Raw genomic sequence first — 22,153 nt, 5'->3', positions numbered from 1 at the left:
TGTCCTGCCCGTCCTAGGGAGCCCCAGACTGGGCATGGGAATCCACCTGTGGTCTCACAAGTACTGAGCAGAGGGGGAAACCACATCCCTCGATTTCCCAGTCCTGCTAATGCAGCCCCGGGATGCAGCTGACCTTTCTTCCCTTTTTTGCATGGACACAACAGATTCGTGTTCCAGCTGTTGCCCACCAGGATCCTCAGGTCCTTTTCTGCAGATTGAGTCAACACCAGCATGGAGCTGTCCCAGCCCTGGCTCAGGGCCTTGCATTTGCTTTTCTTGAAGCTCATGAGGTTCACGGAGGTGTCTGAGGCCAGGCTAGATGTCCAGTGGAAGGTGTCCCTGCCGAGGTCAGGGGCGGAACGAGATCATCCTGAGAGTCCTTCCCAACCCAAACCAGTCTGTGGCTCCATGATCCTCATTCTGCCTCCAAAGTGAACTGCTGGCAGGGAGGGGAGGGGATTATCTCCTAATTATGCTGTGATTGAAATTCCTGTGCTCAGCTCATTTAACAACCAGACAATATCTTGATCTTCCTTCTGTGCTTGACACAAGCCTCTGAATTTCATTATTTCTTTAACTGTCAGGACCCTGAGACCCAACTTAATTTTCCAGCCACAACCAGACCACCTCTTGTGCTTCTTGGTGCCGGGTCCCTGCAAGAACCAACACCTGTGTGAGGAACTGGAGCGATGTTGGCCACTGAGTCTCACTCAGTGTGACTAGAGAAAGAGTTTTATTTGTTCAACAAGGAACATTCCTGAGGATCAGGCATTAATTTGCTTTTAGTTAAGACCCTCCTCACTCAAAAAAACAAAAAGGCCACAGGGATTTAGCACAGGTTACCCCTGTCCCCTGCCAAGGGTGTAATTTTGCCACAGTTGTTGTGCCCAGGGATCTCCATCTGCCTGTGAGAAATGAATCTGAGCTTCTATGACAGGGAAAAAAAAACGAAAAAACCAAAAAATCCATGGATCTTTCTCAGGTCTAGAGCACAGCAGGGCTGTGCTGGGTTCCAGCACAGACAGAAGCCCTGGAGAGCTCTCACAGGGCCAGGCCGCTGCTCAGCCAACGCTCCTGGCTCCACGACAGGAGACAGCCACAGTCCTCATCTGGGACCCTGAATCTCCTCAAAGGGCTTCGCCCAGCTGGGAAAAATCTGAAAGCAGGAGGGCAGGAGAGTGTGCAGGGCAAGCTCCAGCTGGCGTGGGGTGACAGGACAGAGGGAATGGCTTGATTGGATGTTGGGCAGGAATTGTTCCCTGGCAGGGTGGGCAGGCCCTGGCACAGGGTGCCCAGAGCAGCTGTGGCTGCCCCTGGATCCCTGGCAGTGCCCAAGGCCAGGTTGGACACTGGGGCTTGGAGCAGCCTGGGGCAGTGGGAGGTGTCCCTGCCATGGCAGGGGTGGCACTGGGTGGGTTTAAGGTCCCTCCCAAACCGCTCTGTGATTCCACAATTCGCTAATGCAGCTCTGGAAATGCCAGCCCAGGGCTGTGCCTGCAGAGCAAAATTACCTCTGGTAGGGCTGAGGAACCGAGGGAGGCAAAGGGTGAGCAGGAGGCCTGTGAAAGATCAATGAAACAACCCAGGTTTGGCCCAGGGAGACTGAACTCAGAGTTCTGAGGGTGCCACTGGCTCAGCCTGGTGTACAGGAGGGCTCTGGGCCCTGGAGCAGAATTTGTTTCTGCTCTTGAGCCACCAGGACTGAAAACCCAGGAGAGATTGTGAAAAAGGTGCCAAGGAGATGGACAGGGCAGGGCAGGGGAGGGCACCAGCCTCCCCTGGGGGTTGGAGCAGCTCCCAGTTTCTGCTGTTTGCAGACTGTGGATGTTTCTGCAGCGTGAGCTGCGGACAGAGCACTTGGGAAAGGTTTAAAGCTCATTTCCTTACAAAGTTTGTTTGGGTCACAAAGGAATAGAGGAGCAGAGGGAAAAATCAGCGGGGGACAGAGGAATTTTCCTCTGGAAATTCCTGGGTTCAAGGGCTCCTGCAGCACCATGAGCTGTTTGGGGAACGCTCTGTCCCTCCTCCATCCCTGCACAGGGTCCCTGCCCCGGGATCCCTGGGGGCTTCACAGATACCACAGCGTGACCTGAAATGGCTGAGCTGCCCCAGAGCCATGGTGTGCACAGCTCCTGTGCCCTCCTGCAGAGCTCAGGCGTTTTACCAAAGGCTGCTGGAGGATTTCAGCTTTAGTTATTGAGTATTGGTGTATTCAGGAATGTTGGCAATATTGACCCACCCCCTGCAGGAGAGCTGGATCCCAGCTCCTGCGCCATCCTCCTCTGCAGCACTCAGTGGGCTCTCCCTCCTCACGGGCACAGGGGGCAGGAAAAACCCTCCTGTGAAGCCAGGCAGGGCTCTGTGACCACTGGGCGTGACCCCTTCACCCCAGGGTGAGCAATTCATTTGTCCTGGCTCAAAAAGCTCTGTTCAGATAGGCTCAGGCTGGATTTGGGGACACTCTGTGTAAGAGAATCTGCAACAAGCGTTGGGCATTGGTCCTTTGCTGTGAGATTCGTGCCTTTGCACTCCGCTGCTCTGAATTCCCACTCACCAGCTATTGTCCTGCCCTCTTCTGCTGGACAGAAAGTCTTAATCTTCCCCTTCTTCTCACTGTAACTAAATAATCTCTCGGAAGCCTTTCCAATAGACTGATCAAACTGTCAGCGTAAGCCACTGCCTCAGCTCGCTGCTATTGCTCCTTTGTCCCCTGCCCGTGTTTAACATCCCATTTACAACAAGGAGGAGGCTTAAACCACTCCAGTCCCTGCAGCAGTGCCACAGCCTCCTGAGCCCCTGCCTGGGCGAGACAGCACAGCCCCAGCCCCACGAAGGAAACAGAAGCACAGAACCATCCTCAGCATGTCCAGGAGGGAAGCTGCAGGCAAATCCCAGAGCTGAGGAATCTGATTTCATAACCACCATCCTGTCCTGCCCCTGGATGTCTCCTTCACCTCTGCTGGGTGTGGAGGGGTGGCTGCATTCCCATTGCAGGGACTCAGCCTGCAGCAGCTGCAGGGCTGTCACACGTCCTGCCCGCTCTGAGAGGTGACATTTGTGCCCAGGCTGTGCCTCACAGCCCCAGACACCTCACCAGGGCCCTCTGTCAGCATTCCCTGGGCTTTGCTCAGTGCCAGGGGGTCACGATGGCTTTTTGTGGCTTGGAGCTGGTCACTTCTCCTCAGCTTATCCTGCCCTGGTGCTGGGGGAGAAGAGAGGTCCCTGCTTCCCCCAGACCACACCAGGACAGCATTCCTGAAGAACTTGATCCTCTGGCATCCTCCGTTCCTCTTGCCCTTCCAATAGGAATTTCTGGGCTTCCCATGTCCCAAACACAACCCCAGCACCAGGAGCTGGACTCTGCACTCCAGGTGTCCTCTGGGGTTTTACATTTCTTCAGCCAAACTCAGCTGATACAGCGAGGTCAGGGTAACAATTCACCCTCTCAGAAGGGCTCAGACCTGCAGCTCCAGCTCTGCTCCCTCCTGCTCCTCCTCAGTGCCAGGCTCCCAGAGGTGACACTCCTGCTGCCAAGGGGGGGATGCTGCCCCTTCTTCCCCAAAATCCCACAAAACCGAGTCACAGCAGTGCTTAGGGTCTGCAGGCCGACCTGCCCTGGGGCAGAGACATCCCCAGCACCACCCCAGGGCAGCAGGGGCTGTGTCCAGCCCAAACCCCATGGATGAGATTCCCTTTCTTTGCTGGGCACCTGCAAAGGGAATTTTTCCTAATGCCCAGCCCAAATTGCCAGGCTGTGATTCCAGTGGTTTCCCATCATCTGGCAGCCTCAGGAGGAGTTTGGCTCTGCCACATCTGGAACTGCCCCACAAGTGGTTGTGGGCTGTTGTTGGACCCCTTCAGCCTCATTTCCAGCCACTGACCGTGCCCAGCCCTTCCTCCTCTCCCGGGAGCCCTCAGCCACCCAGCCCCGAGCACACGGTCACCTCTCCTGGGCAATGTCCCTCTCCCACACGTCCCTCTGGGTGCAGCGTTCCCAGTCTGGTGCCACCAACGCCAGTGACTCCCCTGGATGTGCTGAGCCCCCAGTGACCCAGCCCACGGGCTGATGATGATGAGTTCAAACTGATTTGGGCACGTTCAGCCCGTTCACTCATAGGAGCTGTGAGTGAGGATTGAGAGAGGAAACAAACCACCCCAAAAACTCACAGAATTTAATCAGAGGTTTAGAAGAGCTGCCAGCGGGGCAAGGTGGGGCTGTGTGGGGCAGGGAAGGTCTGGAGGGGCTCACAGGGGAAGCTGCAGTGGGCTCTGCTCAGCACTGCCAGGGGCAGGGGGGCACTTCTTGGGCAGCATCCCACTGGCATGGGGAGTTGTGGGTTTGGATTTGTGTGGGTCAGGAATGGCTGCGGGAGCAGAAAGAGCAGCAAATGTGAGGGGCTTTAACCCTGGGAGAGAGGAATCATTTACCACAGTGATGAGCACACACCTTCTCCTTCTTATCTGCATTTGCTCTTCTTCTAAACCCCAGAACTCCCCAAGGCTTTGAGGGAGAGCTCAGCCTCCCTCTGCTCAGATGGGTTTTGGGCACTGCCCGCTCCAGGACCCGGCAGAGGGGGATCCCAGGGTGCTGAGCTCCGAGGATTCCAGGATCTCTCCTCCTGCCTCTTTCAGAGCACAGGGATCCCCACAGCACTTTTTGCTCTGCCCAGAGCCTGGGAATGGTTCACCAAACCCAGGAGCCACAGAGCCGCAGATTTGGGGGTGATCTCGATGGAGATTTTGGAGGAGCAGCGACTCAGTTCTTCATAGAGAAGCTGTGTCCTGAACCCCGGAGAGGGAACAGGAGTGGGAACAGGAACCTCCACCCCACAGGCAGAGCAGAGCAGCCTTCAGTGGGGAAAATCCCCCAGTTCCCAAAGGAGAACCAGCTTTAGGAGATTCTGCCCCAGAACGGGTGTCCCAGCCCAGGACATCTCCCTTGTTTGCACGTCCTGGCCCAGGTGGGGATCACCCAGGCTGAACTCATCTCTCACGTGCCCTGAGCTCATCCCCACCCAAATGTGCTCCGTGCAGGAGGCTCCTGGGGCTGCCCAACACGTGAGGCTCAGCCCAGCAGAGGGATTTGGGGTTTTTTAGCCCTGTGAGCAGCAGTGATTGTCAGCAGCACTCAGGATCTGGCAAAAGTGACTCCAGTCATTGTGTAGGTCACTGGGAGATTGAGGAAAACACATTTGAGGTTTAGAGACAGAAATCTGCCCCAGCCAACCCCTTGTGACTCCTACTTTCAGTTGAAACCACCTGATGATACAGGCCCTGAACAAATGCTTGGGGTTTGAGTGTTGTTCTCCCCTGTGCCCCTCTTTGCCCCTGAATTTCATTAAATCTGAAGATCTGGGTGCATTTAAAAAGGGAAAGAGGGAAACTCCATCCCACAGATAAGAGTGACTTTTTTTAGAGTGCAGGAAGAAGATAAAGCACAACCAGATGCTCCTCTTTGGGAGGGTGACCTGTCACTACTGGGTGTCCTTTGGCAATTTTTCTAATGATTGATAGAGCAAAATGAGGAATACATAAAATGCTGGTTATCATTCCCTGAGTGCAAACACTCACAATGAGCAGAGCAAGCTCCTCCCAACTCTCCCATTGATGCTTCCATGAGCCCATGAGCCTCACCCTGGATTTTCCCTGCTCTGGCTTTTCCCTTTCTGCTGCATCACTGCACCCTTGAACCTCCTTCCTGTCCAGTCTCCCTGGGGTTAGACAGAGTGAAAATAATTCATCCTCTGGCAATCTGTCCACAGGGAGAGCCTCTTCCAGCATCCCTGCCATCCATCCATCCATCCCTCCATCTCTTCATCCATCCATCCATCCACCCACCATCCATCCTTCATCCATCCATCTCCATCCCTCCATCCATCCATCCATCATCCATCCATCCATCCATCATCCATCCATCCATCCACCATCCATCCATCATCCATCCATCCATCCATCCATCCCTCCATCCCTTCATCCATCCATCCATCCACCCACCATCCATCATCCATCGCTCCATCCATCCATCCATCCGTCCATCATCCATCCATCCATCCATCCATCCATCCACCATCCATCCACTATCCATCCCTCCATCCATCCATCCATCCACCCACCATCCATCATCCATTCATCCACCATCCATCCACCCACCATCCATCATCCATTCATCCACCATCCATCCACCATCCATCCATCATCCATCCACCATCCATCCATCCATCTCCATCCATCCACCATCCATCCATCATCCATCCATCCATCCACCCACCATCCATCATCCATCCATCCATCCATCCACCATCCATCCATCATCCATCCACTATCCTCCATCCATCCTCCCTCCCTCCCTCCCTCCCTCCCTGTCCCTGTGGCAGTTTCCCTGCAGGACTCACTCCCTGTGCCACTGCTCAGACAGAAACAACCCGGGACAGGGCTCATTGACCTCCAGGGGACAGGAGGGGACCCCCACCCTGGGGACACCAGGGGAGGTTGTTCTCTGCTCCCTGAGGGTGCCCTGGACATTCCTGGGCCATGATCCCTGCCCAGCTCCGGGATGGCCTCACTCCTTGATTTTCCCAGCAGATCTGAGCAGTTCAGCAGGAGCTCTCCAGAGAGCCCCACCTCTGGCAGCTGCAAATGCCCAGCTGAGGGTGGCAGAGCAACCTGCCCGACCTGACCCGACCCTCTGCAGTGAGCCCAGCACCCAGCCCCTGCAGCAGGACACCCAGGAGCTGATCCCACTGATCCCAGTGATCCCACTGATCCCACCGATCCCACTGACCCCACACTCCAGCTCCCCTTGCTGCCTGCCCACTCCTCATCTCCTCTTATCTGCTTGTCCTGCCAGTCCCAGGTGACCTGGAGGCAATTTCTGTGATGCCAGCGCTGCTCACAACCCCCTTTTCCCACCCAGTGCACGCAGCTTCCCTCCCCAGGGTGCGGTGGTCGCTCCCAGCACCCAGCCCGGACCGCAGAGCGAGTTTGTCCTGCTCTGTCCCTGCCAGCAGGTCCCAGGGCTGGGCTGGTGTCCCGCAGCTCTCCCAGCTCCAGTTTCCCACTGAAATCAGCGCATGACAAGTCACTGCTGCCTCTCTGGGACCTGACAGCTCTTCAGCACCCACCCCTCCACCTCTGGCAGATGATATTTCGTTATTTGTCACCATTCCCAGGCCACACAGTGGATGGGGAGGATGAGAGGCACTCACAGCCCAGGAGAGCCCGGAGTGGATCGACTGCTGCCAACTGCAGCACCAGCTCCTGCAGGATCCACAGAGAGCTCCTAAAATTCCTTCCTGAGGCACGCAGTCCCGCACTGCCCCGCCTGGAGAGCTCCCTGAACCAGTGCCCCTCACCAGGGCTCCCTTGGTCCTGCTCTATCCCCTTTAAGCCCAGCTTTGCTGAGCTTTGCTGCCCCTGTTCGTGCAGCGCAGCGGGGACAGGTCACAGGGACAGAGATGCTCCCTCCAGAACAGGCAGAGCTCTTGGGATCCTGACAACAGGAGAAGAATCTTGGTATTACTGAGAACAATTTTCTCCGTGTGCAGGTGCGGGGCTTTTCATTTGACTTAGTGCAGATTTAGTCCAGCAGCTGCTTCAGCATCGGTGTTGATTGGAGGCTAAAATAAAACAGCAGCAGCCTCCTCCTCTAATTCCTCCGACCTGGAGCTGCCTCTCTGCAGCATTTCTTTGTAATATTCCTTTTTTTAGCCACGCCTGGGCCATCACCACTCTGCTCCCCCAGAACAGGAGCACCAGAGGAGCATCTGTGGCTGCTGTCCCTCGCTCCGGGGCCGCAGCAGGGCACACGTGCCCAACCCTGGTGCTGCCATCAGGGCATCACCCCCGTGTGCCTCCTCCTGGTTTCCTCCTGGGAACACCCAACGTTTCTCTGCAAATGGAGCAGGTTGCCAGATTTCTGACCAGCTGGTGCTGTGTGCCCCTGGACAACCATCCCTGGTCTTGGCAGCGTCCTGGGAATGTCTCCCTGTGGCGCCGGAGAGGCACCGCAGCGTGCATGGGCAATAAACAAAAATCACCCAGCACCCAGAGGAATCTCAATACCCCGAGCTGAGGAGAGCTCTCAGAGTGTTGGTTCAATCGTTTCCGAGCAGCCACAGGTTTGGGAGTGGTTTCTAGATGGATTTTTTTGCCTTTGTGAAGGGTTTAAAATATTCTGGCCCCTGTAGTGACTACATTAATGAGACAGTACATGGCTTTGTGGGTGCTAAATGTTCAGATCATACAATTCCCACACGCTCTGAACGAGGTCATTTCCAAATGCCCCGACTGGAAAACGAGTTTTCTGGTTCAAGAGGTCACACTGAGGTGTAAAATCTATGGATTTTTACTGTTCCAGGATAATGAAACATTAAAACCCCACATCCCATTCCTGCCCTGGCACTCACCCTTGGCAGGGCCATCAGCCTCTAATGCTCAGGCAGCTGAAATCCTTTTAAAAAATGAATTTTTAGTGTTTTATTGACCCCTCCCAAGGGCTGCAGAGTTGGGTGGGGAGTCTGTGGTGACACAAGTGCCCCCTCTGTGGGAAAGCTCCAACCTCCAGACACGCTCAGAGGGTGATTCCTGAGTGAAAAGCTGATATCCAACCCCTCTCCTCACTGGAATCCTCTCATGTTTTGTCCGTTCTCCACATTCAGTCGAGACTGACGTTTCCCCCCTCAGATGTGAACATCCATCGCATGCTTTGACTTGCAAAACTTCTGCTGCTGCTGCTCTTGATCTTGAGGCGAACCCAAGAATTTGTGTTTTCCCCTGCCCACAAAGGGCTGCAGTCAGCAGAGCACCAGGATTAAAAGAGGTGAATGTTGTAGCAGGTGTGAGACAGAGAAAGAGCCAGGGTGGAAATTGCTGCTCCCAACACTGTCCCCAGGCCAGCACCGCCAGCATGCACCAGTGCCACTGCTCGAGGCAGAAACATCGACCAGAGCTGGAGAACACCAACCACATCTCAAACCTGTACAATAAAACCCCCTCCAGGCACAGACAGGTTTTCCTGAAGGCAGCAGGCGGCAAACAAGATCCCAGCCGTGAGCTGGGTTCTTCCTGCTGGTCCCCAGCTTTCCCAGCGCTGTGTGAGAGCCTCAGGGATCGATCTGAGGCATTGAGCGATGTCAGAGAGCCGAGCAGGACAATGTTTGTGTTGTGACCCTGAGCTGCTGTGGGAGGACACAGCTCCTGTCCAGGGAGGCTGTGGCTGCTCCTGGCAGTGTCCAAGGCCAGGTTGGACACTGGGGCTTGGAGCAGCCTGGGACAGTGGAAGGTGGTGGAGCTGGGTGGGCTGTGAGGTTCATTTCAACCCAAACAATTCTGGGACTCTGCGATCCTGGTTTCAAAGAGCTTCCTTGGAGCTCCTGGGAGCTCTCAGTGAGTGCTGCTGGCCATGGCTCTGGAGGAATTCAGGAAGAGCAGGGGCCACCATGACCAGCAGCATCCTCTGTGCATCACCCATGGCCGTGCATCGCCTCATGGATCTCCTGGTGTGCTGGAGGCTCCAGTGAGGAAAATGTAAAATCATTCCAACAATTTTGTCAGGGCAAGTGGCACAGAGGGGCCCAGGATCCCTGTAGCTCTTCCCCATTTGTGTGGCAGATCCCTCAGGAGGGAGAGCTGCAGTGCAGGGAGTGCTCCCAGGGACAAGCTCTGCCCTCGGTGACCGCCCAGAGCTCTCCTGCACGGGGCTGGAGCTGTCCTGGTATGGGAGGAGAAAAAGGAATTCTTCAAATTCATCACTTGCAGCTGCTGGGTTCAGAGCCGGGAAACACTCCCAGAGCAGCACATCCACAGAATTCACAGAATCACCAGGTTGGAAGAGATCTCCCAGCGCCAGCACCCCAACTAAAGCAGCGCCACACCCAGGCTTCAACCACAGCCAGAGACGTGACTCCACCACCTCCCCGGGCACACCATCCCAGAACTTCATCACTCTTTCCATGAAAAACTTTTCCCTTATATCCAACCTGTACTTCCCTTGGCACATCTTGATCCCAGAAAGGTTCTCCCTGCATTTCACGTTAGAAGCCGCAGCTCTGAGCTCGGGCAGTCACAGGCGCTGTCCCCCACTGCAGCTCACCGCAGGCTGAGCACGCTCCTCACACAAATGTCGGTACTACCCAAGGCTCGGCAAATTCCTGCCCATCTCCAGGACTCCCAGAGCTCTTAGGGCTCTTTACAGACAGGAACAGGTCATGGGATGGCAGGAGAAAGAGGAAGGGGCGAGCCCAGCAGATTGCTGCCCAGGATGAGGGTCCCCTCCTGGCCCTTTGCTCATCTTTTATCACAAAACCGTGAGACAACAGGGGAGCACAGCCAAGGGCCAGCCCAGCCCACGCCCTGCACACGCAGCAGAGGACAGACAAACACCTTCCCAGGGGGCTGCTGTCCTGGAGGGCAGCAGCAGGAGGGTTTGGAGCCCCGTTCCGTGGAGGAGCAGCTCGGCAGGGTTTGTTTTGGTTGGTGAATCCCAGCCAGTCTGAGCAGCCCCTGGCACACAGCGAGTCCAGCCCTGAGTGCCCCCAGCACTGCAGCCTCCAGGGAGGGAAGAAAAAACATCCCAGAACCTTTGGAACTCCCTGGCAGGAATCCTGCCCGAAATGCTGCTTTTCGCGTGTCCAGGAGCAGTTCTGACCTGGCCAAATCCTGCATTTCCAAACACCACCGGGTCTGATCTCTCTGGCTCCCAGCTGCCTTTCCCACCAAATGGAAGATGAGTTTCTGACAGCTCTGCAGGGAGGATGAAGATGGGGAGGAGTGGGAAGACAGAGTCACCTCTGCAAGGATGGGAGCAGTCCCCCACGAGCAGCCACAGAAGCAGGAGCTGCCCAAGAGCTTCCAGAGCTCGCCCCAGCCCACGGGAGCAGAGTCAGCTCCCAGCTGCGGATCCACGGCCCTGCTGTGCCTGGCACCATCGGGGGCACAAAGGGAGCCCCTGCCCTGACACAGTGGGAAGGGATCGAGCAGAGGAAGATTTCCCGTGTTTGCCACTCCTGCTCCTGGTGCCGTGCCCTGCCCTCCCACGGGCACAAAGCCAACCCTTCATCATCCCCTCGCACCCTGGGAGCCAGAGCAACCCGGGCTCAGGCAGCCGGGAGGGAAATGGGGGTCTGTCAGCCCTGCACGTGCCAGCCTTGGAGATCTTTGTGCCTCAAAAACTGCGCTTGTCCTCCAGCTCTCAAATTCACTTCCTCTCCTTACTGCTTCCTCCATCCCCACGAGCTGTTGTGATTTAGATTTAGCTCCTGTGATTTAGATTTAACTCTTGTGATTTAGATTTACCTCTTGTGATTTAGATTTAGCTCCTGTTATTTAGATTTAACTCCTGTGACTGAAGTTTTTAGATTTAACACCTCGTGTAAGACACAGATTTGTCCCTGGGATGCCAGATCTGGATTTCCAAGAGGTTTTGTTTCATCTGCACATCTCAGCCACTCTGTAGAGAAACCATCGGCCCATGGGACCCCTCAGCCACAGCTCCTGACTCCTGTCTCTTCCCAGCACCCCTGTGGAGGTCTGGACGATGGGACAAGAGGAATGAAGTTTTTATAACTAAGCACTTTTTATAACTATGACACGAGGACAAAGATGACAGTGAGGTGATGGCTGGAGGGAAGGCGCTGCCCGGTCCCTGCCTCGCTGGGGCAGGGTCTGTCCTTGGGGATCACCGCTCGTCCCAGCAGCGCTGATTCCTCTCCCGTGGGATGGGAGGGAGCTGGAAGCACAGAGCAGCCCTGGGAGCCAGTCCCAGAGCACACGGCGTGCCCCATCCAGGGGGAGATGTGAGGCTGCAGGAAGGTGCCCCCGGGGCAGAGAGGGGCAGGAGGAACAGGGAGCAGGAGCTGTGGCAGGAGCCAGCACTGGGGCAGGGATGGGAGTCAGCTCCTCTCCTTCAGTGTCTCCAGCACACACGTTTCTCCTGAGCAGGTACCCTGGGATTCCCTTTACTTCTTTAAAATAATTCATGAGTAATTAAATCGACAACCGATGCCAGCTCAGCATCCAGCCTGAGACTCCAGCCTGGAAGGGCTCTGGTGTCCCCAAGGTGTCCCCCAGAGTGATGGCATCTCTGTCCTTGGAGGAGTCCAAACTGGGGAAGGACAAAGCCCCGAGGAGCCACATGTAACCTGGAGACTGAGCCTGCTCTGCGCCCTCCCAGCCTGGATTAACCAAGGACTACAGATGATTGTTTTATCCCCACACTGCCTCCAGGGGAGAAGCACAAAGGGAGAAGTGGTTGTGGCTCAGGTGGTTGGGATGTGCTTCAGTGGAGAGAAGGAATGGGATGAACTCCAGCCAAGGGACCTGGGGAAGAAACAACCCCGTGCACCTGCAAGGGCTGGGGGCAACCAGCAAAGAGGGCAGAGCAAGGCCTGGGCGTGCTGCTGGACCAGAACCTGACTGGAGCAGCCACGGGACATTGCAGCACAGGGAGACAGCAGGGAGAGGGAACAGCATTCAGCACTGCTGGCGCCTCACCTCAGCTCCTGCACGGGGACTCCCAGTGCTAGAGACACAGAATCAAAGGGTCAGAGAACCTCCTGAGCTGGAAGAGGCCCAACAAGGATCATCCAACTGCTGGCCCTGCTCAGGACACCCCAACAATCTCAGCATGGGCTGAGAGCACGCTGAGCCAAAACTCTTTGTTGTTTGTCCCCAGTGGCACCTGCACAGTGAGGGCTCTGCTCCAAGCTCATGGTGGTCACTCTGGCACAGAGCTGCTGCTCACACACCCTGAACTCACCTTCTGCAGGGACACCTCAGGCTGGGCTGACCCTGTGCAGGTGTCTCAGTGCTTCTTTGGGCACCGTGTCCTCACCCTTCAGTGACAATCTCTGGCCAAATAAGCAACTTGTCCCACTATTCTCACAATTTGCTGCTGGCAGCTCCTTGGAGCAGTAGAAATGATCCTCTCAAATCTGTCTTGCACCTTCCCCAGCTCACAGTTGCTCCTTGAGCCTGGTGTCCATCCAGGTGGAGCTGTGGTGCTCCAGTCTCTGCCAGGGCCACCTGCACAGGTGTCCAGCCAGCCTGGGACAGCGGCACTGACCCCGGAGCAGCGCTGTCCAGGAATGCTGATCCCTCTGCTGGTGGTCTTGGCCCTGGACAAGGCACTTTCCACCCTGGCCACAGCTGAGAAGTTCTCCTGTCAGTTCTCCCAACGGCTGAGAGACCCCAGGGTGTTCCCCAGGCTCCAGGCGCTGCTGCCCTGGGTGCAGTCCCTGGCAGGTCCTGTCAGATCCTCCAGCCCCTCAGGGAGCTCTGCGTGCCCAGGGGTGTCCCAGCTGTCCCAGCCCCTGTCCCACCACACACACCCCCCGCTGTCAGAGCAGATCTCCCGTTCTCTCAGGAAACCCCTGCGTTTCACAGCCTCATCCCCCTGAGCTCCTGGCTCCTCCAGCTCCCCTGGGGCTGGGGGGAGCAGGGTTGGGGCTGTCAGTGATGCCAGGCAGGAGGGGGTTCCCCAGCCCTGACGCTGTCCCCTGTTCCCCGCAGGTCCCTCGCCCTGGGCCAGCAGTACAGCTCCCTGGGGTCCCAGCCCATCCTCTGCGGCTCCATCCCCGGCCTCGTCCCGAAGCAGCTCCGCTTCTGCCGCAACTACATCGAGATCATGCCCAGCGTGGCCGAGGGGGTGAAGCTGGGCATCCAGGAGTGCCAGCACCAGTTCCGGGGCCGCCGCTGGAACTGCACCACCATCGACGACAGCCTGGCCATCTTCGGGCCCGTCCTGGACAAAGGTAACGGCGGGGCGTGGGGGCAGCAGGGCTGGGGGCAGAGCTGGCACAGCCCCTCGGGGAAGGGCTCCGGCGTGCCAGCGTTCAACCCCCATTTGAACAGTTTCTCTTTCTCCCCCCAAGTGCTTGGTGGGTTCCGTCACAAGGGGTAACGAGGGAAAGTTCTGCTGGCATCCCGGGAGCTCAGGAGGGCCAGGGAGGAGATGGAGCACGGGAAGGGGAGGGTTTAGGCACCTCCCTGTCCAGGGCACGCAGCATCTCCAAAGCGGGTCCAGCTGGGAAAGGCCCAGCAGAGGGGATGTGGGTGAGCTCCTCGGGATCAGGGCAGAGCCACCGAAGCACAAAGTGCCCGCTCCAGGTTTCCCCACCAGTGAGGAACCGTGTTTGAAGTCCATGGTGCTGACCAGGCTTAGTTCAATGCATCTTTATTTTTTTTTTTTTTTTCCAATGGGATTTCAATGAATCTTTTCACAAATGAGCCCAAACAGCAGGGAACAAGGAGAGGTTATAAATTCATTTTCCCTCTCCTCTGTCCAAACTCCTCCTTATCCCCTGCTCCTGAAATGCCGCCTTTCTAGACCCACTGGCACGGATCAGGCACTGGAGCATTGAGGAGGCACCATAAAATTGGGATTTTCAGTGAGATCATGGGGAATTACACTGGAAAAAGTGGGAAAGGGCCCCAAAACGGCCTGGAAGGAAGAGCTGGAGGGGCAAATCATTAAGATCACAAAATTCCTGAGTTTGAAGGGACAGGGACTCACAGGGATCACCCGGTGCAGCTCCAGGCCCTGCACAGACACCCCAAATCCCACCCTGGGCATCCCTGGAGCGCTGTCCAAAGGCTCCTGGAGCTCTGGCAGCCTCGTGCCCATTCCCTGGGGATCTGGGCAGTGCCAGCACCCTCTGGGGATGAACCTTTCCCTGAGCTCCAACCTGCCCCTCCCCAGCACAGCTCCATGATAACCTGTCCCACATCTCAGACCCCAGATTAAAAGGTGTTCCCACAAAACTGAATGGGGAGCTGGATTGAAAACTCCCAGTGGATAAAAATCTCTGGTTTCTCCCTCCTGTCCCGTGGATTCTCTTCACTCTGTGCCACATTCAGCACAAGGGACATCCACAGGTGATACCTTGGTTTCACAACACAACTAAAACCATTTCCCCCTCATCTTGCTGGGACACCCCTGGGTCCCTGCAGCCCCAAATCTCTTTATTGAACAGAAATTATTGTTTCCAGTGGCGCTTGGGAAATGGGAACTTTATGGTACAGACTTAAGAAACTGGAGGAATTGGGGTGAGAGCAGGACTTTGGACTATGTCCCATGGTCCCCTGGAGAATGCAGGACTTCTGGGGAATCTTTCTTAAAAAGCCCCAATAATCTGCAGAGAAACAGTTCATGGTATCTTTTTTTTCAAGTTTCAGCCTCCCAGTGAGGGCAGGTTTTGTTTCAGATCCCCGAAATGTCAGCTGAGTATTTCAGTGAAAATCATTCCTTTGTGTTCCCGTGGAATTCTTTGCAGGAACCAGGATTGTAAAGTCTTATTACAGCACTAATAGGCACCATGAGATTCATCTCCCCTCTGTTGTGCCAGGGTGTATTTCGGGGTAACTGCTGTATTTACTACCAAATAACTTGTCAGCAGGGCTCAACACACTCTAATTTGCTACCTCATAAAAGCCCGTCCTGAATTTCAGCACTTAAAAGATCAGAAAGTTTTAATTTTCTTCAGCAACCGCCATTAAAAAAAAAAAGCTGTCATAAAAATTCTAAACGCGTTACGAAAGAACCGTTCAAGCACTGAGACACCGAAGATCTCTCAGCACCATTTCTGTCAGCGGGAAAGCACTTAAAGATTAGATGTGAACCATCCTCCCCTGTAATGAGCAAACTGAACTTTGAATCTAGGGAGAATATTTTAAGTTTCTTTCGGCTGCAGGGACTCTCATGTGTGGACTTGCCTCAGCATCTCCGAGCCGACAAGGTAAAATATCACCCAGAGCTCTGAAAGCCTCCTGACAGATGGAGAAAAAAAATGAGGGAGCGCGTTGGATATTCAGCTTTCCCAATCCCCCCCGTGACGCATCTCCAGACAGCGCTGCCAGGCTCCCAGGGTGGGTTTATCCCGGCGTCTCACTAACCTCCAAGCACAGCAGCTAAAAATAAACAGCATCATCTGCAAAGCAGGACGCATCAAAGCCCAGCCCATCTGATCGTGGCTGTTATTCCCACTTTTGAGCTGGGCTCGTGTCTTTTCCCTGCTGCCTTCGAAATGAATGAGCGGATTCAGGCTGGGGCTGGTGTCACCGCGTGGCTGCGAGCGACACAGGGAACCTTTGAGATCCCCAGAGGCTGCAGCAGAGAAGTCGCAGAGAAAGCCAGAATGTTTCCAGCCCTCCTCAGCTGAGGGGAGAGATGAGGTTGGTGACAGAGCTGAGAGATCCTGGCAGCTGTGAGGAGAGTGGGACCAGCCCTGCTCGGCCCTGGTGAGGGCTGCTGGACACTCCTGGGCCTTCAGACAGTCACGGAATGGTCAGAGTGGGAAGGGACCTTTTAAAAATCATCTTCTCCAACTCAGCTTCTTCCTCAGACTCAGCAACAAGAGTTACAGACTGGTTTGGGTTGGACAAAGCCCACCCAGTGCCGCCCCTGCCATGGCAGGGACACCTCCACTGCCCCAGGCTGCTCCAACCTGGCCTTGGGCACTGCCAGGGATCCAGGGGCAGCCACAGCTGCTCTGGGCACCCTGTGCCAGGCCCTGCCCACCCTGCCAGGGAACAATTCCTGCCCAATCTCCCATCCAGCGCTGCCCTCTGGCACTGGAAGCCATTCCCTGTGCCCTGTCCCTCCATCCCTTGTCCCCAGTCCCTCTCCAGCTCTCCTGGAGCCCTTTAGGTGCTCCTCAAACCAAGAGTTTTGAGCCCATAGCTGGATGCTGTGGCCACCATGGCAGCTCTTGCCGTGTTCCCTTTTTCCTGACTTCCAGCACACCCAGGGGTGCAGCCCCACAAACCAGAACCCAAACCTGTCACAGCTCACAGGCTGCATTTGGCCAACCAAGGGTCGGGGTTTCACCTCTGGCAAACACCTGGATGAAATCCCCCCTCAGCATTAACCTGGTTAATCTCAGCTGCTGCTCCCTCAGGTAGATTGAGAATATTTTGGAAAAGCTTCAAAAGTGCAGCTCTCACTACAACAACGTCCAAACCCATTTCTAATAGAGCCTGAAAAGAAGCTGGGCATAATTTCATTTTCAAGGAGCTGCAAACGTGTTAAGCAGGGTCACCTCCATGGAGGGGGAGCTCAGTGCAGAGCAGCACAGGGTGGGAGGGCTCAGCAGAGCAGCCCCCGCCGTGGCACACGGGGCTGAGCCTTCCTGGGGACATCCTCCAGGCTCTGAGCACTGCTGGGTGTGAGCACAGGGCACCCAAGGGATTCCTGCCTCCGGCTCTCCCCACGGAGAACACCAAAGGCAGCCCGGGGAAAGCCCAGGGCACTGAACCCAGAACAACCCTGGCGAGGCTCTGCCCTCACCCGCCCGGGTTTCGCCGCATTTCCCACCCCGGGTTCAGTCTCACAGGGCTTTGGCTGCTGTAGCTGCCCAGGTTTGGTTTCCTAAGGCCACTGATGATGTTCCTGCAAAGACAGGCTGGGAGAGCTGGGGGTGTTCACCTGGAGAGGCCTCAGAGCCCTTTCCAGTGCCTGAAAGGGAGACAGAAGAGCTGGAGAGGGACTGGGGACAAGGATCTGTCAGTGAAAGGACACAGGGAAGGGCTCCCACTGCCAGAGGGCAGGGATGGATGGGAGATTGGGCAGGAACTGGGTTCCCTGGGAGGGCACAGGGTGCTCAGAGCAGCTGTGGCTGCCCCTGGATCCCTGGAAGTGTCCAAGGTCAGGTTGGATGAGGCTTGGAGCAGCCTGGGACAACGGGAAAATGTCCCTGCCCATGGCAGGGGTGGGCTGGGCTTTGAGGTCCCTCCCAACCCAAACTCTTCTGTAGTTCTATGATTCTACTTTTTCTTTTTTTCTGTGTCTTATTTTCTAACCTGGGCCATGGAAAAAAGAGCAAACAAAAACGCACCTGAATGTGGGGTAAGATCATGTTTTTACAAGCAGATTCCCCAGGATGATTTATACTGCAGGTGTGCAGTCTGGGATGACGAGGGAAGAAAAAAACCTGCTTTCTCCTCCCTCCTTCCCCTTTTGTTTGTAAAGTAAGGTCAGTTCTTATCGAAAGCCAATGGCTCCTCCAGCCAAGTCCTGCCCGAAGCCAGGGCAGAGCCAGCAGCCTCGCGTTGCTCTGGGGGAAGCGATCCCCGCTCTCTGGGCAGCTGCTGAAATCCGAGATTTGGGTTCAAGCTGGCTCCCACCCAGAGCAATCCGGGCACGATTCCGCAGGGACCCGAGAGCGATTCCTGGGCTGGGAAGAGATCTCGGAGCCGCAGCCGGGGCTGGAGCTGCCGGAGCTTGGCAGGAGCTCCCACCTTTCCCCACTCTCTTTCCCCTCGGGCCGCCGCTCTCCGGGCGATGCTCCCGGGGCCGGGCAGCGCATCCCCGGCCGGGGCAGCTGCAGGGGAGGCAGCTGGGCCCGGGCCGCCTCCGGGGGTCCCCGTGAGCTCGGCTAAGCCCCTGACACGAGCTGGGAAAAGGCAGAGCCGCACCACGATAACCCGTGGCTTTTCTCAGCCGTGACACCCGCAGTCATTTGCATCTAAACAGGGGTGTGTGGGATCAGGGGCCGGCTCGATATAAACTCAGCAGCTTAAAGGGAGGGGGAGGGAAAGGAGAGAAGGAGAGAGAAAAATAAGCTTATAGCGATGAGAAAGAGCTAAGCTTCCTCCCCTACTGTGAGGCAGGGCGAGCGATACCATCGCAGCGCCGCAGTCGTTTCAAATCGCTGCCGCATTCACACGCCCTTTAGCCATTCTGGGGGGCTGGGGAGCGCCGTCAATAGGGATTTCCCAGCCGGGCTGGCGGGACTGGAGGGTGACGGCAGGACAGGGGAACATTGCCCCGTTGCTACGAGGTGCTCCTGGGGAATGCCAGTGCTCTGTGCCGTGGGTACGCTGGCCGGCGGAAACATTCCGCATTATGCTGGTAATACAGTGTGACACCGCGGGAACAATGGCAAATTGAGTGTCCCAGCAGGTAACGGGCCCGGCTGGGAGACACTCGCAGCGCCGCACTGTCAAGGCGGCTCTAATCCTCCCTCGCCAGCCCCTCCCCTGGTTCTGGGAACGCCGCTCCCGCACTTCGTCTCTGGGAAATTCTCCCGGCTCCTCGCCCAGATCCGGGCGAGAATTTCAAGGCGAGGGGTTTGTTCGCAGCTCGCTCCCCCCCGCGCCGGCACCGTGCGGGGGGACACGGGGGGCACGGGGGGCACAGAGGGGCATGGGGGGCACGGGGGGCACAGGGGGCACAGAGGGGCATGGGGGGCACGGGGGGCACGGGGGACACGGGAGACACGGGGGACACGGGGGGCACAGAGGGGCATGGGGGAACAGGAGGCACAGGGGGCACAGGGAACACGGGGGACATGGGGCACATGGGGGGCACGGGGGGCACAGGGGGCACAGAGAGGCACGGGGGGCACGGGGGACACGGCACGGGGGGCACGGGGCAGCTGCCGGAGCCGTGCCCATCGCGGGCACTGCCAGCCCCGGCCCGGTCCCAGCCCAGCCCTGCTCCCCGTGCCCATCCACAGCTCCCAGGGCAAGCGGAGCTGCAGCGGTCCCCAGAGCCGCTGGTGTCCTCCCGCTGTCCCCGCGCTGTCCTGGGCTGGGGCCAGGAGGGCTCGCTGGCTCCTCTCATCTGATCTGCTTTGGACCACGGGCCACCCAAAGAGCTTTTGTCAGCTCAGACACCTCATTTGGAGCAGGGACCTTCCACCGTGCCCACAGCCCCCAGTGTCCTGGAGCTGGTGAAAGATCCCCGAGGAAAACCTTGCTAGGTAGAGGCTGGATCGCTGCTGGCACATCGGAGATGGGAAGGGCGAGGAGGGAAGAGTTGGGACTAAAAGGAGATGAAAACCTCAGCAGGGTGCTGCCGGCACAGCCGGGACTGAGCAGCCCTGGTTGGAAATTCCATTTGGGAGCTCCCCGGGCAGGGCTGCACCTTCCCACAGCCCCCTCGGCCTGGCACCCGCCCCCTTGGGAAGCCTGGCTTTTGGGAGGCAGACCCAGCTCTGCAGAGGCTGAGGCTGGGGAGAGGCAGCAGGGCAGGGATGCAGGGCACAGCGGAGAAGAGGGTTCATGGCTCCTGCTCTGGAAGGAGGGGACTGGCTCCAAGGGGATTTTCTCAGCAGAAATTTCTGGCTCCATCCCACATCCGCTGACGACCGTCCCCATGATCCGGTCACGCCAGACCCACAGAAACCTCCAGCCCAGGCACCACAGCCCCTGAGCTCCAGCCTCCAGCCCCTGCCAGTCTCCTGCACATCAGCTCGAGGTTCCATCGACTCCAACACGTGCTCTGGATGTAGAGACCTAAAGTCTCCATCCTTGCAGATGGGCCGAAGCTCCAGTGTTGCTGCCCAGGGAGCTGCACTGGTGCAGAGCTCTGAGCCAAAACCTGTCTCCAGGGAGAAATCTGGTTCTGAGATACCCACGGTGCTTGGGAGAGCCCGAGTCAGTGCAGGCCAAGATCCAGCCCCTGTTCTCCCACAGCGTGTCCTGCACCACCCAAAACCTTTCCCCGGCTCAATGAGCTTCTCCACCTCTAACCCCTGGCATGGAGCCCCTCTCTGGGTTCCCAGAGCAGGAATTACTCCAGTAACTCTCTCCTGAGGCCCCTCAAGCTGCTACTGATGCCTTGTTCACCCCTGAGCACCGCTGCTGGATCAAATCCTGGACCCTGTATTTGGGAAATGCTGCAGGTGTGACCCCAGAGCCGGAGTCACGCCCTGCCCCCCCTCCTCCTGCCCAAGGGCAATGCTGGCAGCTCTGGATCCAGGAAACCTTCATTAACAAATTAACAGAAGAACTTCTTGCTTTTCCGTGAGGTTTAGGTGCTGCTGGGGGAGGTTGGGAAGGAAAACACCAGCGTTGCACTGACCACTGACCCCCGTGTCTCTGCAGCCACACGAGAATCCGCCTTCGTCCACGCCATCGCCTCGGCCGGGGTGGCCTTCGCTGTCACCCGCTCCTGCGCCGAGGGCACCTCCACCATCTGTGGCTGTGACTCCCACCACAAGGGACCCCCGGGGGACGGCTGGAAATGGGGGGGGTGCAGCGAGGACGCCGACTTCGGCGTGCTGGTGTCCCGGGAATTCGCGGACGCGCGGGAGAACCGGCCGGACGCGCGCTCGGCCATGAACAGGCACAACAACGAGGCCGGCCGGACGGTGAGTGTGCGGTGGGGACGGGCTGAGTGTCCAGCAGGGATGGGCTGAGTGTCCAGTGGGGATGGGCTGAGTGTCCAGCAGGGATGGGCTGAGTGTCCAGTGGGGACGGGCTGAGTGTCCAGGGGGGATGGGCTGAGTGTCCGGTGGGGACGGGATGAGTGTCCGGTGGGGACAGGCTGAGTGTCCAGCAGGGATGGGCTGAGTGTCCGGTGGGGATGGGCTGAGTGTCCAGCGGGGATGGGCTGAGTGTCCGGCGGGGATGGGCTGAGTGTCCGGTGGGGATGGGCTGAGTGTCCAGCGGGGATGGGCTGAGTGTCCAGCAGGGATGGGCTGAGTGTCCGGTGGGGACGGGCTGAGTGTCCAGCAGGGATGGGCTGAGTGTCCAGCAGGGATGGGCTGAGTGTCCAGCAGGGATGGGCTGAGTGTCCGGTGGGGATGGGCTGAGTGTCCAGTGGGGATGGGCTGAGTGTCCGGTGGGGACGGGCTGAGTGTCCAGCAGGGATGGGCTGAGTGTCCAGCAGGGATGGGCTGAGTGTCCGGTGGGGATGGGCTGAGTGTCCAGTGGGGATGGGCTGAGTGTCCGGTGGGGACAGGCTGAGTGTCCAGCAGGGATGGGCTGAGTGTCCAGTCCTGCATGGATGACCCAGTGCGGCTCCTCCTGATGGAGCGAGACCACAGGAATTCCCAGGCAGTGACATTCTAGGATGATTTTCCAGGGCATGGCATTTCCTCTGCCTCCAAACAGACAGGTGGGGTTAAGAGCTAAAATATTCCTTGATTCCAGTGCAAACAGAATTCCAGAATGGTTTGGGTTGATGGGACTTTAAAGCCCATCTTGTTCCACCCCCCTGCCATGGGCAGGGACACCTTCCACTATCCCATGCTGCTCCAAGCCCTGTCCAACCCAGCCTTGGACATTCCATGGGTGGGGCAGCCACAGCTTCTCTGGGCATCCTGGGCACCTTCCAAGGCCGTGCGGAGAAACCCAACCCCAGGTCAGCACTGGATGAAGAGGATTTTCCTCCCAGTGCCTCCTTCCTGCATGTTCCCTGTGACAACATCAT

The 22,153-nt window shown here is 57.3% G+C and overlaps 1 protein-coding gene across 1 annotated transcript in view; it reads left to right on the top strand.

The window, feature by feature from the left end:
* The window catches only part of WNT3 (Wnt family member 3), a 40,316-nt gene that overhangs the window by 16,297 nt on the left and 1,866 nt on the right, over nt 1-22,153 (top strand). The window contains exons 2-3 of the mRNA XM_040087354.1: nt 13,507-13,748; nt 20,824-21,089. Coding sequence (XP_039943288.1) covers nt 13,507-13,748; nt 20,824-21,089 — 508 coding nt within the window. The remainder of the gene's footprint in view (nt 1-13,506; nt 13,749-20,823; nt 21,090-22,153) is intronic.

Source organism: Hirundo rustica, chromosome 27, assembly GCF_015227805.2.
Source record: "Hirundo rustica isolate bHirRus1 chromosome 27, bHirRus1.pri.v3, whole genome shotgun sequence".
Classification (NCBI taxonomy): Eukaryota; Metazoa; Chordata; class Aves; order Passeriformes; family Hirundinidae; genus Hirundo; species Hirundo rustica.
The sequence above is the reverse complement of the archived record's forward strand: the minus strand, read 5'-3'. Positions and strand labels throughout refer to the sequence as shown.